Source organism: Haplochromis burtoni, unplaced genomic scaffold (assembly GCF_018398535.1).
Source record: "Haplochromis burtoni strain Fernald_Lab_line unplaced genomic scaffold, NCSU_Asbu1 Contig_248, whole genome shotgun sequence".
Taxonomy (NCBI): Eukaryota; Metazoa; Chordata; class Actinopteri; order Cichliformes; family Cichlidae; genus Haplochromis; species Haplochromis burtoni.
Genome location: NW_024582609.1, coordinates 639,658 through 654,486, shown reverse-complemented (window position 1 = coordinate 654,486; position 14,829 = coordinate 639,658). Strand labels below are relative to the sequence as shown.

General features: G+C 37.5%; 1 protein-coding gene across 2 annotated transcripts; it reads left to right on the top strand.

The window, feature by feature from the left end:
- Positions 1-1,094: 1,094 nt before the first annotated feature.
- cdhr5b (cadherin-related family member 5b) lies at positions 1,095-14,469 on the top strand. Of its 2 annotated transcripts, XM_005938327.3 has the most exons (15): positions 1,095-1,250; positions 3,616-3,797; positions 3,899-3,955; positions 4,074-4,163; positions 4,300-4,386; positions 4,539-4,640; positions 4,755-4,925; positions 5,147-5,237; positions 5,322-5,419; positions 6,160-6,363; positions 7,007-7,117; positions 7,207-7,273; positions 8,445-8,654; positions 10,088-10,257; positions 12,083-14,468. In XM_005938327.3, exons 1-15 carry the CDS (start codon positions 1,166-1,168, stop codon positions 12,620-12,622), a joined length of 2,265 nt encoding a protein of 754 aa, XP_005938389.1. In that variant the 5' UTR covers positions 1,095-1,165; the 3' UTR covers positions 12,623-14,468. The 2 variants fall into 2 exon arrangements, with proteins under 2 accessions (XP_005938389.1, XP_014194258.1); XM_014338772.2 differs by lacking the exon at positions 8,445-8,654 and having other exon boundaries at positions 12,083-14,469.
- The last annotated feature ends 360 nt before the right edge of the window (positions 14,470-14,829 follow it).

Below are 14,829 nucleotides of genomic sequence, written 5' to 3'. Positions count from 1 at the left end.
ATAAAATACTTCTAACCGTACTTGTAATAAAAGTTAACATAATGGAAGGATCCTCAAATGGACATCTTCACTAAACAACTGTAATGCAGTATCAATACTGTGAGAAATATTATTAGATGAAATAATGCTGTAAAGAATGTTATTAATGCAGTTATAATGATGCAGATTATATGGCAGCAATAAAATAATTTCTGTATCTCCACACTATATTAAATATTCCAAATTGCATATAGCAAACACAGGCAAGAGGTCCAGCTGTGTGACTGAAATGAACCAAGGCAAAGCCCTTATAAGAAATAGTAGCCTAAATGACATCCTCCTGTCAAACGCCACCCTTCAGGACATCCTAACTTCAAGCTTACATGCAATTGAAACTGCTGGGTTATTAAAAAAAAGTCCAGTTGTCATAAAGGGGATAGTCAGCCATAAGACCAGAGTATAAATGTGGTTATTGCTGCTGTAAAGTTGGACATTTTATCATGCGAGTCTATGAGGACTGACGTATTTTTGCAGCGTCAAGTGAACATTCAAGGAACTGTTTTTATTTTTATTCTGCTTCATTCGTTCTTGTACTTACAGTCTTTTAGGCATCTAACACATAAAAGTGGACAGAATCATTTGTTCGTAATGGGTGGCTCCTATAAAGTACAAACATGTCTAATTATGGGTTGTGTATGGATTAATAGGGACAAAAAAGGCTTTTATTTATATAATATTAGTCAAATTCAGTATAAAGTGTTTAACAACTGAAAAGTCTTAATACCACTGTACTGGCCTCTGTACTAGGCATGTTGTATGTGTTATGTTTATCCCACTGTTGTCAACCATAAATGCAAATCAAGACACATGACCTTGTGATAGGACACTTCAAGTGTCCTAAAGTTAAGGAAAAAGCAGATGAGGGAATACATAATTTAATGATATCAAATACTATCATCACTTCTGCAGATGTGCAAACAATATTAACATGCATCGTCATGTCAATCTTGTCAAGTAAAAGACAATTAGTCACAGAAAAAGACCTTTTATGACTTCACAGCAAACAGGAATACATGTAACGGGTTTTATGATGGGTAAAAGTCCAGTGCAGCCATAAACGCAAGCAGATTGACACAGACGAGAGGCAGATCAGTCGGGACTGACGAAGACACAGTCGGACAACGACATGGAGAATATTTATCCACACTTCACTGCGACAACACTCCTCTGCTTCATCCTTCTGATTCCGTTTCAAACATTGGCTCAGACCAGTGAGTATCCATCTCTGTTGTTTCACTTGTTGTTTACCTGACTGTTGATCTCTGTTCCTATAAAAAAATAATGGACTGCGTAACAGTGAGTTCAGTGGTATCTATGGCACGTACAGATGACTTAATTCCTGCCATTTAAGAAATATTGTTAAAAGTGGAAAAAACAAACAAACAACTGGCTGAAACAGCCAGTGTTACGTGAAAAGACCCCAATTAAAAGGTGGAGCTGATGGGTGCAGACACTCACACATCTTTAACGCGTTCATTTTAAATTTATTAACCTTACCTGCACAGCCTTACAGGGTGAAAATACTCACCCTGTATTTTCCTCTTCAAAAGAAAATAAAGCTCTAAATCACATTCAAAAATAAAAGAAATACAAATAACAGTGTTTCAAGCAGTTTTTAAAAGTGTCACATATTTTACCTTAAATGTTGATCCTAAACACGTTCATCTCTGCCAAGGTAAGGGTTCAACGCCAGTACTTAGTTCAGCTTTTGCCAAACAGCTGTGAGAATGGAAAATATAGCAGTCTGTTAGTGGTTACCCTGTTGTATTTCAGCCAATAATTGAACTTGTGTTTCCTCCTGCTTAAATCAATCCAGTGATTTTCATGCACAGAATAATCAGATTATCAAAAACAACAATTATTTAATCTGTACACAGTAATCATGCTTATATGCAAGTCACACCACCCAAATGCTTGAGTTCAATAACCTGCCGCGTAAGGCAGTTTTAGAAGAATGAAGGCGGTCTCGTGTCGTGTTGAACACATTTGCTTTGCCTGGAGGAGCACTGTAGACTCTTTGTAGGCTCCGCTTGTGATTCTTTTTTGTTTTGTTTAATTATTATTAATATTTTATTATTCACATTATTATCAGAGTGGAGTGGACAGCTAGTGAATGCCTGTGAGTTAAGAAACGAGTAAAAGAAATAAAAGGGATAAAAGTCTAGGATGAAGCCAACAGACACGCTGTCACACTGTTTGAAGCATTTTTTATTAAAGTTGTTGGGATTAACAAAAAACATGATTTAAAAAAATATGCAAAAGAATATCACATTTGCAGATGTTCAGTGTATTATTTCACTAATCCTGGTAACTTCTATTAGTCCATGTGTAGTTACAGTTTTTATATTTTAAATTTCTGTTTGTTTTTAATAGATTGTAATCTTTATGTATTGTTTAAACTAACTGGTCTTAGTCAATGTTTTAAACTGTACTAGTTTCCAATTTTGGCAAGTTACTTTATGTTTTCTGGGAATGTGGTGAAGCAGGTTAAGGTAACACCATTCACATTTATGCTGATAATTGTTGTACTACGAAACATAGGCTGAGAATTTATTCAGACTGTTTATTCATTAAGCTTTATTTTTTGTAGCACTTTAATTTCTGCTACTAAAATGATTTTTATCGAAAACTAAATTTACAAAGCAACAAACTGTTGGACTTTATAGCAACAACCAATCATCGCATCACCTATAACTTCACTCTTAAGTAACATGGTGTAAAAACCCACGGCATTCAAATTTACACAACTCAGCAGTCTGCATGATTGCATTTATTTATCAAAATCTAAGCATAGAATTATTTCTAAATCATTTTTAAATCATTAAATAGTCGGTGAAAAATAGAAGCCACCTAAGCCTGTCTTTGAAATATATGCAAAACTGTCAAGTTGCTTACATATTACTTTAGTACTTTCTCTGTATGCATAACAAAAAAACCAAACTGGTAGACATTTATTAACTTGTGTTAATAAGTTACTAATGAGGTGTCCAAATTCATGGGCTGCATCCTCCTAGGGTAGTATTTGTAGGCCGATTAAGTGACAGCAGCGCGACGAAGGCTCAAGGTTCAAGGCCCACTAGAGCCTGCAGCGAACACCTGGCACATCATTTTCAAACCCCCTCTTTCGCTACTCAGGTTAAACATGATATATAAATCACTTATATAACTTAAAAATGTTATGGTTTGGCTTTTTTCAGTGTTTTATTTGTTCTTAAGTAAATCGGTTTGGTTGAGATTACAGCTGAATAAAAGTCAAAGAGAAACCTGACATTATCAAGAATTTACACCAGTGTCCTGTTATATTTTAGATAGCAAGGAACAGATGGCTGAGGTTATTAAAATCCACCGAGACCGCTGGTGATGCAAGTCTGAAGGCTAGACACGTCCCACTTCACAGCCGCTCACTTCTGGCCTACCCGGCCTCCTGAGGACCCGGCCCACGTAGACCGTGAAGGCTGAGTCCTCAGGAGGATACAGCCTATGAATATGGATACCCCTTAAATGTTCATTAATAAATCTCTTAATGGTCTGTCTCTTTAATTAGAACATAACTCTTTTTTTCTTCTCCTCCAAAAGTCTGTTCAACTTCCAGTCGAAGTGTGCAGTTTCCAGAAAACAACATTGAAGGTGACGTTGTTGTGACAATACATGTTGAGGAAAATGTGACCCTTGAATTTAGTCCTCCGCCTGCAAACCCAAACAACCCCTTTTCATTGGAAGGAAACAACCTGACAGCTGCAAAGGTGTTTGACTATGAGGTATTGTAAGTCATGACTAATAATATCAATAAGATTAAAACTCATCTTTGTGTCATTTCTACAGTAAAATCTGTTGAGCATAAAATTTGTTTTGTTTGCAGACTGAAAAAAGTATTCCAGTAAAAATCACATGTACAAAGACATCCACAGGGCTGCAGGTAAAACTGCCTTTAAACACGTTGAACATCTTCAGTTATTTACAGACTCAGACTCTGCATGTATTTAATGGTCATGTGTTATCTAATACACTAATGTCAAATTAATCTGTGTTTCCAGACACCCCTCGACATCATTGTAGTCATTACTAATTTGAATGATAATGAACCCTACTTTGATCAAAATTTGTACGATACTGAAGTCAATGAGGTAAGGCTTGAAATAAGAGAGAAGTTATTTTTCAGCTTTGTAATTGTATTTATTTATTTATTATTTTCGTGTTGTGGTACAAGTAGATAACCCTCACATCATCTGTTTATTTGGTGGTACATTTTCTTTCAAATAGATGGCACCTATAGGGACCACTGTGGGTCAGTACGCCGCCAAAGACTTGGATGAACCGCCCCTCTACTATACACTCAAATCTGAATCTGTAAGACGTTTATCTTTTGTCTCTTCACAGGTGCACCATTTGAAGTCAAAGTCAAATGAGATGGTGGATATTAGTTCCACCATCTTTGACCAGAGTAATGTCAAAGATGTTTAGTGATCTAAACATTTTTATTTCCTTTTTCATATCTGCAGGATTACTTTAGACTGCAGTCACCGACTAGCGCAGTTATTCTTGTTAATGCACATCTTGATTATGATGAAGTCAAAAATGTGCAGCTGGTATTGGAAGTTCTGGTGAGTAGTCAACATTTCTGATTATACACAATAATAGTTTCCTCCTAACTCTGGAGGATACCCACAGTTTCCCTCTTTGGCATTTGGATGTTTCTTCTTCTGACATTTTTTTAGGACACACAAGCGCCAGAAATTTATAGTGCCACCACAACTATTGCAGTCACTATCTTGGATGTGGACAACAGACCGCCATGGTTCCAGCCATGCACCCCACATAACATGGGCGGGAGTGTGATTTGCCAGAGTACCGGCTATACTGGATTTGTTAACCTTAATGAACAGGATGTGAGTTACTCCCATTGTAGTAATTATATGTAGAAATCTGAAACAAAAAAGACTGATAGTAGAGCAAAAGCTCTTGTTTGGATCAAGAAATTTTATTTTTCCTCAAGAGGAGTATTTTATCATTTCAACTTTTAATACTGTTAATGAATGAGAAGGTTTTAAATGCCGTTGGACGACCTGATAAACACTTTGAGGCCATAACTGTGATTTTGCTTTCGCAGCCTGGAGTGTTACCACTGAAACCAGGACCTCTGTACGCCATTGATGGAGACTCTGGAATAAATGAGGAGATAACATATTCATTCCTAAATGGTATATAACTTGAATTATAACAAACAATTGTGGAGTTGTTGGTTATTAGCAGAAAGAAGAAGCCTAGTTTGTCTGTGTTTGCAGGAAATGATGCTGGTCTATTCAAGATCAACTCAAACACGGGGAACATTACCATGCTGAAGCCAGCTGATGTGTTGGGGACGATCACTTTGACAGTGCTGGTAAACACAACATATTCTCTTGCTGTTATCGAATGATGGTGTCATCTGTGCTAAAAACTGTAATCAAACTGGATTTTTAAAAATAGATGTAAGTAAACAGATGTAGGATGTAACCAAAACAGTAAAAAAGAACAAAAACAAAAAAGAAAACCCAACTTAAAGTCTCCCACACAGGCCTATTGTTGATGTTCACAAGATCACTCAGATTCTGGCCAATTCTGTTTTAGATTTAATCAACAGGAGAAAAACTTTTAGTTAGGTTTACTTTATTTACATTTATAACATATTTTCAAAAACAAAGTTACAAATAGTTACTTAATTCCTAGTTCAACATGTATTTAATATATCCATTGATATTGAACTAAAATTAATTTTAGGATAGAATAGAATAGAACAGAATAGAATAGCCCTTTACTGTTATTGTGTATGTGCATTGTTCTTACAGTCTGGTAAATCAGTCACTCCAACATCTGCATTACTTCTAATGCTGCCACATTCTGCTATATGTCCTCCACCTGAGGCCGATTCTCATTCCCAAACTGAAGCGAGAATCGTCTTGCCTACAAAGAGCAGACAGGCAGTCTGTTGGTCCCTAAACATGACATAAAATTGGCAGAAAATCGTATTAAATTAATACATCAATAATTTAAATGTATGAATTTCTTTGTCAGGTTAATCTCAGGGAATTTATTTCAGTATTATACAATCCTGATGTTTTCAGCTGTGTTTTTCTTTCACAGGCCAGTCAGAAGGTGAACACTCATCAGTTTGCCACCACTACCATCACAATCAGTGTCCACGTCGAAAGCTTACATCCCCCAAAATTTCAGAAAGATCAGTATGAAGGAGTCATCTCTTCAGTGGGTGCCATGGCGATAGATCTGACAAACAAGGACACGCCACTGCAGATTATTGCCACAGATGACGATTATACTGCCACAGCGGTAAAATGCAGTTACTCAAACCCTTAAACACCAATGTGACTAGGTGAAACAAGTGTTTCAAGAGGTGAAAGGATGGATGGATGGATGGATGGATGGATGGATGGATGGATGGATGGATGATACCTGCTCATAGGCTGTGTTCCCAAACTTTTTTTCTTCTTCTAGGTTTGACTTATGTTTCTTTATTCCCTGTAGTTTTTTATGGAAATGGAAGTGGGAAATTAGAGCTAACAGTTCTATGTCTCGATGATCCATTTCCTAATGTTTCCTTAGCATCTTTTGTAAATTTCCTGAAATGCCATTTAAATGTAGTTTACAAATGCTTGTATTGATTATTTGTTCAAAAACAAAAGAATGTTCCAGCAAGACTGTTTGACTTTTGTTATGTACAAGTTTGTTAAGTGAAAGCTCATTTTGGTAACAGCTAGCAGTGGTGCATGTCCAGCCATTCTGTCAACTGTTTCCAGACATGATGTAGTTATTTTCACTGATGGAGAAACTTATACATTATTTCATGACATTATGCAGTTTAGTGGCAAACTACTCCATTGTGAGTTTGTTTGATTACTAACAAAGTCTTTTGGGAGTTTTCAATCTACTTCATGCTCAGCACCAACTTCTTTTCCTACATATGTTGAAACAGGGTCTGAATCCCCACATCACTTATTCCATTAAGGGGAGGAGTGAATTCTCCATCATTAACGGCTTCTTATTCATGACTAAGGAACTCCCAGAGGAAACCCTGTCCCTGGAAGTGAGTCTACAAGTCTAATTAAAGTTACAACGACTGATGAAGTGAGCAAGTTTCTTATCAAGCATTTAACTTTGTCTTTGAACTTTCAGGTATTGGCACTAGATTCAACCAATGATGAAACAGCCACAGCTCAGCTGTCAGTGGAGGTGAAATTAGGTAAATGAAACCTTCCACAATATGCTTCTGACTCTACTTGTTCTGTCAATGCAACAAATGGGCTGATACCTCTATAGCACCTTTCTACTCAGTCAAAGCTCAAAGCTCTACCACAAATCCCAGTTGCCCAATCCCACACACATATTTATACAGTACTATCTATTCATATCCACACACACTCCCTCTCCAGAAGATGTACTAGTGTGTCTTGCCTGAGGATACTTCAGCATGTGGACTGGAAGAGTCTGACCTTTCAGTTGGTAAACGAAGTACTCTAACTCCTGAGCAACAGGAGTTTATCCCTCTTTCACTCTATTTCTTGTTCTTTTTTAAGGTTGGTTTTTAAAGAGGGTTTCTTTGTCTTTGTGGGGGGGGGGGTTCCCCACTTTTATTTATTGGATTGATTTCTACTGTACATTGTTGTACCCCTTTAAACTTAAAATGCAAGTTTCTTTTATTTTTGCCCCCTGTCAATCTGATTTTCTCTGTTTGTGACAGTAACTTAAAAACTTTGCCTTAAACATGATTCAAGGTCTTGCAAAAGAAAAATATGATGAAAATTTACTTGCACCCAATCTGAATAACTTATAATACTAATATTTAGAGCATAATCTTGAATGTCCCAGATGAGAGAGGGACAATGTGAAAGAATTGAAAGTGGCCCACACCATGGGCTATGACGCCATGACTGATGCTCAAAGTTGGTTTACAACCAAAGACCGTCCTGGATGAACTTTTGATGGTGTCAGAAGTTTCTACTTGCCCACCAAATAGGAATCTTTCTTGAAATGGCACTGATCTTAACGGCAATTGCACTCGACAAACCAACCCAAATGGAATATATGGAAGTAATATGTGCACAGTAAAATGTTTGGAACTCCAACAAAGAAGAAAGTCTTGTTGATTTGAGGCCACAGAACCTGGCTATATGATGTGTCCTTGAGTTGTCATGGCCAATCCAGCGGAGTGTGGCATTAAGACAGAAAGCAGAAGAATAACAGCTATATCCTGGCCCAGACTGAACAAGGATTAGCTACATGCATCAAGATTCATGTCCATGTGGCTTGCAAAGACCTTTCAAGAACGCTAAATTGGCCGTGTATAGACATCTAAAGCAGAACATGAAGACACAGGTAAAACCACTAAGCTTCAAAGTGTGCTCTCCTCCCAGGTATCACCACCACCAGTTTACCTCAGACTACTACAGACTTTATGACCACAACAACCACAGGTGAATCTACAACCAGCACCAGCGTCTCAACGACCAGCCCCAGTGAGAGCACCACTAACTCAGCAACATCCACTGAAGACAGTTCTTCAGCCATTAATCCCACTTTGACCCCTGAAGAAAGTTTCTCCACTCCCAGCAAGGCACCACCAGGTGCTTACCCATTACTCTTCATCAGATCAAATGTGGTCCTTTGGGGGGAAAACACACACACACACAAACAAGCAGTAAATCTAAGAAGAATCATTGCCAGGCAAACAAAGGATTTACCAACACATATTTTAACACACACATATTTTTGTTTTGTTATTTTTGTTTTTTTTAGAAATGACCTTGGGGAAGGGGTAGTGCATGGAAAATAAATGAAATTCACAGGAAACAAAAAATAATAATTGGATAACCTTTGAGACTAAAATTGGTTTTTAAAAAATCACACACCAAAAGCTAGAATATTCTATTAGATTAAAAAAAATCATAAACTTGTGATGAAAAGTTCCTAAAATAATAATAATTTGTTTTTGTCATCCAGCCTTATTTTAGACAAGAATATACTTCTAACTTCCTATAAAGGCTTTTTTCACATTGTTCCAAAGCTATAAAAATGTCTTAAAAGTCTCATTGTTGGTATTACGCATTGGCCCATATACTTCTCATTCATCACAGCAGTTATTCCTAAATAAATAAATAATAAAGAAAGAAAAAAAAGTGCAGTAAAGACTAGTTCAAATAAATCTTCAATATGTTCTGAAAGCTTAAAATGTGTATATGTCAAGTTCATACTCAGCGTAATAGATGGATGTTGATCTGTCCATGCATTTTGAAACTAGCATTAGCACGTCAGCTACTGCCATGCTGTTTCCCTTTGTTCTTATTTGGTGTTAGAATTTGGATACATGAGAAAGCCATATTATTAGTTATTATTAGTTAGATAATCCATTTAAATTCCTTCAAAAGGCATCAACAGCACAAACACAATGGTGTGGTCTGGTTTACTGACTTACAGTAGACAAGATTACATCTAGGAGAAGCTAGTCTGGTGCAGTGGACACTTATCGAGTGGCCAAGCATCCAGATCCACTATCCAGGTGGATGAGATATTAAAAAAAATCACTTTCTCCTGAGTTGTTATAAAGGAGAAAACTCTGCATTAGGCGTTTTAACAGGAGAGTTCATGAGGTTCGACTAGCAAGTCTCAAGTGGCCACTTGAGGAACTGCAGTTCTTGGCTTTGTCTTGATTTTTGAGCTCGCCACTTGTTCAGTATGGACTTTTAGCATGGCATTTTTAGTAAGTGGCAGATCTATAATCCACATATTGTATCTGTCATTTCATTTTTCTTAAGCTATGTGCAGTCAACCCTTATCAAACCAGTCTTAATCTATCAGTTTTTGTGTTAAAGTTACTTAACCACAGCTTTAGTGTGCTAAACTTCTACGTTTCGCCTAAAATGTCCATTCCAAGTAACAAAGATTAATCTGACATTTACAGTTAGAATTATCACTCCAATAAAAAGCATTTGATGAAAAACACTTCAGTTTACAGAAAGGGTTTAGACTCTTTAATGAGGGTTTTTTATTGTTTCTGCAGTCATCAACCCATCTGGTGAATATGGAACAGTGGAGATGGCAGCACTGGGTGCAACCTTGGGTGCTCTCCTGTTAATTTGTCTGGTGGTCATTGGTATGCTTGCCCATCGCATGCAGAACGGGAAGGCAGACTGGAAGAAGATCTATGAAGCCAACATATTTCGAAGCTCCGTAAGTTTAAGGTTTAGGTGTGGGTGAACTTTCACATTCATCCAGACTCATCCCTTTCCAACACGTTGGTCTTTACTATTCACACATTTTCATTTTTGACCACCTTGGTTTCAGTTAAACAGATTTAAGGACAAGATAAAAGATTCCTTATGAAATATTTTATTTGTACTATTTTCACTTGTTTAATTTTTATACACCTTGTGACCTTTGAGATTCAGGCTAAATTACAGCATAATTTCACACTAGGAACCCTTGTTTTCAAGCACAGTGGTAAGATGTTTCTTGTAGCTGGTCACCAGGTTTGGTCACACCTGTGGAGGGAATATGACCCACTGCTCTTTACAGAAACTCAAAATCCTGTAGGTATCTTGGCTGCTTGGTAACTAGAACACCAAATCCCCACACCGGGTGTGTTTTTTTTCTGGATTTTTGGTTGACATTCTGTCTCCGTTAATGTTAAACTATCATAACAATTAAAGACTGTTCATTTCTTGTAAGTAAACAAACTTTCAAAAACAGCAGAGGATCAATTAATTATTCTATTCTGTATTCAATATTCATCCCACAGAATATCAGTCAACAGCCAGATGAATTAACATAAATATGAAAAATATTTTGAGGTCATTTTAAGCAATGGGAAGACTACGATACACTGGGGAAACAAATATCTAATGGAAGCTACAGGAAGGGCCCAGGTATGCTACATGCAAAGTCAGAGTGTCTGTTTCAGTGGATGAAGGAAACTTCCCATCAGATATGGTGTCAACAATCCTTCTGGGAAATTTTTCTGAAGCTAGTTCAACAATAACCCACAATTTAAAAAAAAAACTTTTGTAAATATGTCCTCCTCCTTCTGATTATTTCTCTTTGCTCACTTCTGTTTTAGCTCATTTTTTCTGCACTCTATAAAGAAGTCCACATTGATTTAGCAGTGTGCAATGTTTTACCTGTAGCTTTTAATAATAATAATAATGGATTGCATTTAAATAGCACTTTTCAAGACACTCAAAGCGCTTTACAATTCCACTATTCATTCACTCTCACATTCACACACTGGTGGAGGCAGCTACTGTTGTAGCCACAGCTGCCCTGGGGCAGACTGACAGAAGCCAGGCTGCCATATTGTGCCATCGGCCCCTCTGGCCAACAGCAGTAGGCAGTAGGGTGAAGTGCCTTGCCCAAGGACACAACAACCAGGCCAGACAAATCTGGGGATCAAACCAGCAACCTTCCGGTTACAAGATGAGCTTCCCAACCCCCTGAATCACGGTGGCCCTTTTGGGTTATTTGCTTTGATTCTGGCTGGTAACTTCCCTTTCCCTTCCCCTTTCTCTTTTACATGAATTCTTGTTGACTGCATAGTTCACAGTAAGATTTAGGGCAAATATTGAATCGGTGTTACAATACAGTCCAACAGCTACAATTGGACTAGAGCATTTATAATATGAATAGACAGGGTTTTGTGTCAGTCAGTCAGTCTCAGTAAGAATAAAATGAAGACTGTTAGCTGAATAAATATATTCCCTGACTAAAGCATTTGAGGTCATTTTTTCTCATCATTAGGGTTTACTTTATGAAACAGCATTAAAGGAGATTCAAAACAGCAAGCTAAGTGTAGAAAATGTCTACTGGAAGTCATAGTAAGGACACAGTTTTACCATTGTGAATCCTTGATTCAAAGACAAGTCTGAAGGGAAGGGTTTCTGATGCTTTTCCACAAAAATATATATTCATTGTATACACTGATGTAGCAGCTTGTTGTGAATAACACTTTCAAGTCCTCTTGTTTATAAATGTTCTCCCTTTTCTGTTGTTCTATCCACAGCTGGGTCAAGGCCCAGGCCAAAAAGAGGGCATCCAGTACACCAATGAAGCCTTTCAGCGTGATGATGATGATGGAGGAAGCGCGGGCTCAAGTGGTCCAGAGACAAAAAGTGAACAGACACCAAAATCAGTATGGGATATCCCAACCAAAGAGGCCATCGAAAGGTCTTCTGCACCACTGCATGACCTTTTGCCTGATGACACCAGTGATGTAGGCTCAGATAAGGCTGACAGCGAGAAGGAAGTAAAACCCATCCTGACAAAGGAGAGGCGGGTGGAGGAGGGGTACAAGTCTGTCTGGTTTAAGGCAGACATTGACCCCAGCGCCAAGGAGGAGGTGGTCATTCTCCCAGACAACAGGGAGGACAGCGAGGAGGAAGATGAGGAACCACCCTCAAGCAGCAAAAAACATGATGGAAAACCACAAAAAAACTCCAAGGTCTTGTTTGCTGATACTGATTTGGACAGTGGCCTAGGCGTGAAAATAGAGGAACCGGGCGACAACTCAGATGGTGACGAAGAACTGGACATTGATCTGTAAGCGTAGCAAAAAGACAAGAACATGGTGGAAAGCACCTATAATAAAATCGAATGATTTTTTTATCAGTCAAGCACATAATATTCAGCCTTATCAGCCTATTACAACGGAGCCATCACACAGAACCAGCACAGCGTACACCTTATGGAAAAAGAAATTTCAAGGATAAATCAAAAGCTAAAAAGTTTGAACCTTTAGATTTTATCAAAATGCAACATATTGTAGCATCTATTCTTAATGTAAATGTGTCATAGTTAATCAACGTGTCATAAATTCATTAAAAACATTACTATATACATTAGTGAGGCATTTGTGACTCATGAAATCAATGTGGTAGAAATTATGGAGTGAAAATCATGGGAGCTCTGGTCGCCCTGCTGTTCGTTTAATTAGATTTTTTGATTCACTATGTGCCTTCATCTTGTGCCCCTGTCAGTTTTATAGCCCCTTTTTTGCAGTAGTGGTGTCAGTGAACAATGAACACTTCTTTAACGGTTAATTATTAACTTGTAATTTAGCCCAGGCTAGCAGAAAAAAATGTTGTCAGAGGGAAACAGGGAAACAGCAAGAGAAAAACACACACATTATCTACTGTTACCGCTAGTGATTAAAAAAAATACTGCCAACTGATACTGGAGACTGTAAAACATTATGACAGACACGAAAGGGACTCTGAACTTCAATTAAATAATTAAACAGATATCAGTAAAATCCATCAGTGGAATATGTTGCTTCAAACCAAACTGGAGACCTTTACCCAGCCTTTACCTAACCTACTTACCTTTACCCAGCTCGTTTTAACTTGCAGGCCACAAAGAGCCTAATTTGATATCAAGGGAGCCAGACAACCAAAAACTATAAGGGCATTTTTTTTAAAACAATGCGTTCGAATAGTTCACCTTTTTTTAATGTAAAGAAGTGCAAGTACATTTTTTTAAACTTGCATTTAGTGAGCTATGTTTTTGCAAGCCAGTGTCTAACAGCATGTCTTTGGAATTTGATATGTTTTTGTTTTCGTATGGACTAAACACTTGTCAAAATATAGAAATACATAAATTTCCTGTGTTAAATGTATGCAGCTCAAGTAAAATTTAAGGAAACGTTAGAGAACTGTTTTCCAGTAAGGGAAGAAAACCCTCTGAGGCAGATTTCTGCATGAAGACAGTACTTACTGTTTAACTTGCCCCTGAAACTTGGCACTTCTTTGCCTTTACACACGCATCAGTGTTATGAATGAATGAACTGTGGAGCTGCCAGAATGTCACTGAGGTGCTTTTGTTTGAGCCTGGAAGGCAGTTTTATGGTTCATTACAGAAAAAAATGTTCACAAAGGTAAGTAGTTCCAAATGCGTCCAAATTTATCCTTCATTTTCTAAATCACATTCACATTGCATGTCCGTTACCTCAAGCTGGATGTCGGTGGGCAGATAAAAGCACTGACTGTGAATAGTGAGAACAGTGAGCGATCCGTCACAGAACTTCTTGTCAAGTTGATCTTGGCAAATGCCTGTTGCGTGTCGGAGTATGCTTTTGGAGCCGATGTTATCTTACTGACAGTAATATGGCCAGCTTTCACAGCTGTATCGCTAATCCTTTTGTTGCTTCCTCAAACCTATCAACAACTCATCTTTTCTGTTCTCGGTTGGCCTTGTAAGTTGTTGTATTTTTCGTGTGATTTGTGTCATAGTGTCACTTGATATTATATTCCTTGAGCTCTGTGAATACAGCAAACATGTAGGCTTTGTGTTTACTTCTGTGAATAAATAGGAACCAATCAATTTTCATGAAAGAATTGACATTCCCTGTCTCCTCTTCTCCTTATTGATAACACATTTTCAAAAGGCTTTCATGAGTTTCTGCCTTCCACATGTTTTTGTAGCATGAATGGGCTTGCATTATTAGAAAAGATTAGGAATAAGATTGTGTTTTATTTTTTTAAAAAGTAATATGGACTATTGTTGATAGCTGGCTTTGCTTAAAGACACAATTTGTATTTATTTTTTAATTGGTCAGATTTTTCCAAAGAAACAACGTCAACATATGTTGTTATTGCCTTCTTCTTTATCCTCATTATTAGTAGCAGTGTGAATGGCAGTTAAATGCCATAGTGAATGGGAATGAAATTCCATGATTTTCTATTTTCTATCTGTCTCTTTTGTCACTGATACCAATGCCCCATGAGTGACACCATATCCTGATCTTAATTTGGA

What these genes read in the sequence shown, in the direction of transcription:
- cdhr5b (XM_005938327.3), top strand. Translation starts at nt 1,166, where the DNA reads ATGGAGAATATTTATCCACACTTCACTGCGACAACACTCCTCTGCTTC. An exon ending in AACATATTCATTCCTAAATG is followed by an intron (nt 5,238 to 5,321) that starts GTATATAACTTG and finishes CTGTGTTTGCAG; the next exon opens with GAAATGATGCTGGTCTATTC. An exon ending in GTCAGTGGAGGTGAAATTAG is followed by an intron (nt 7,274 to 8,444) that starts GTAAATGAAACC and finishes CTCTCCTCCCAG; the next exon opens with GTATCACCACCACCAGTTTA.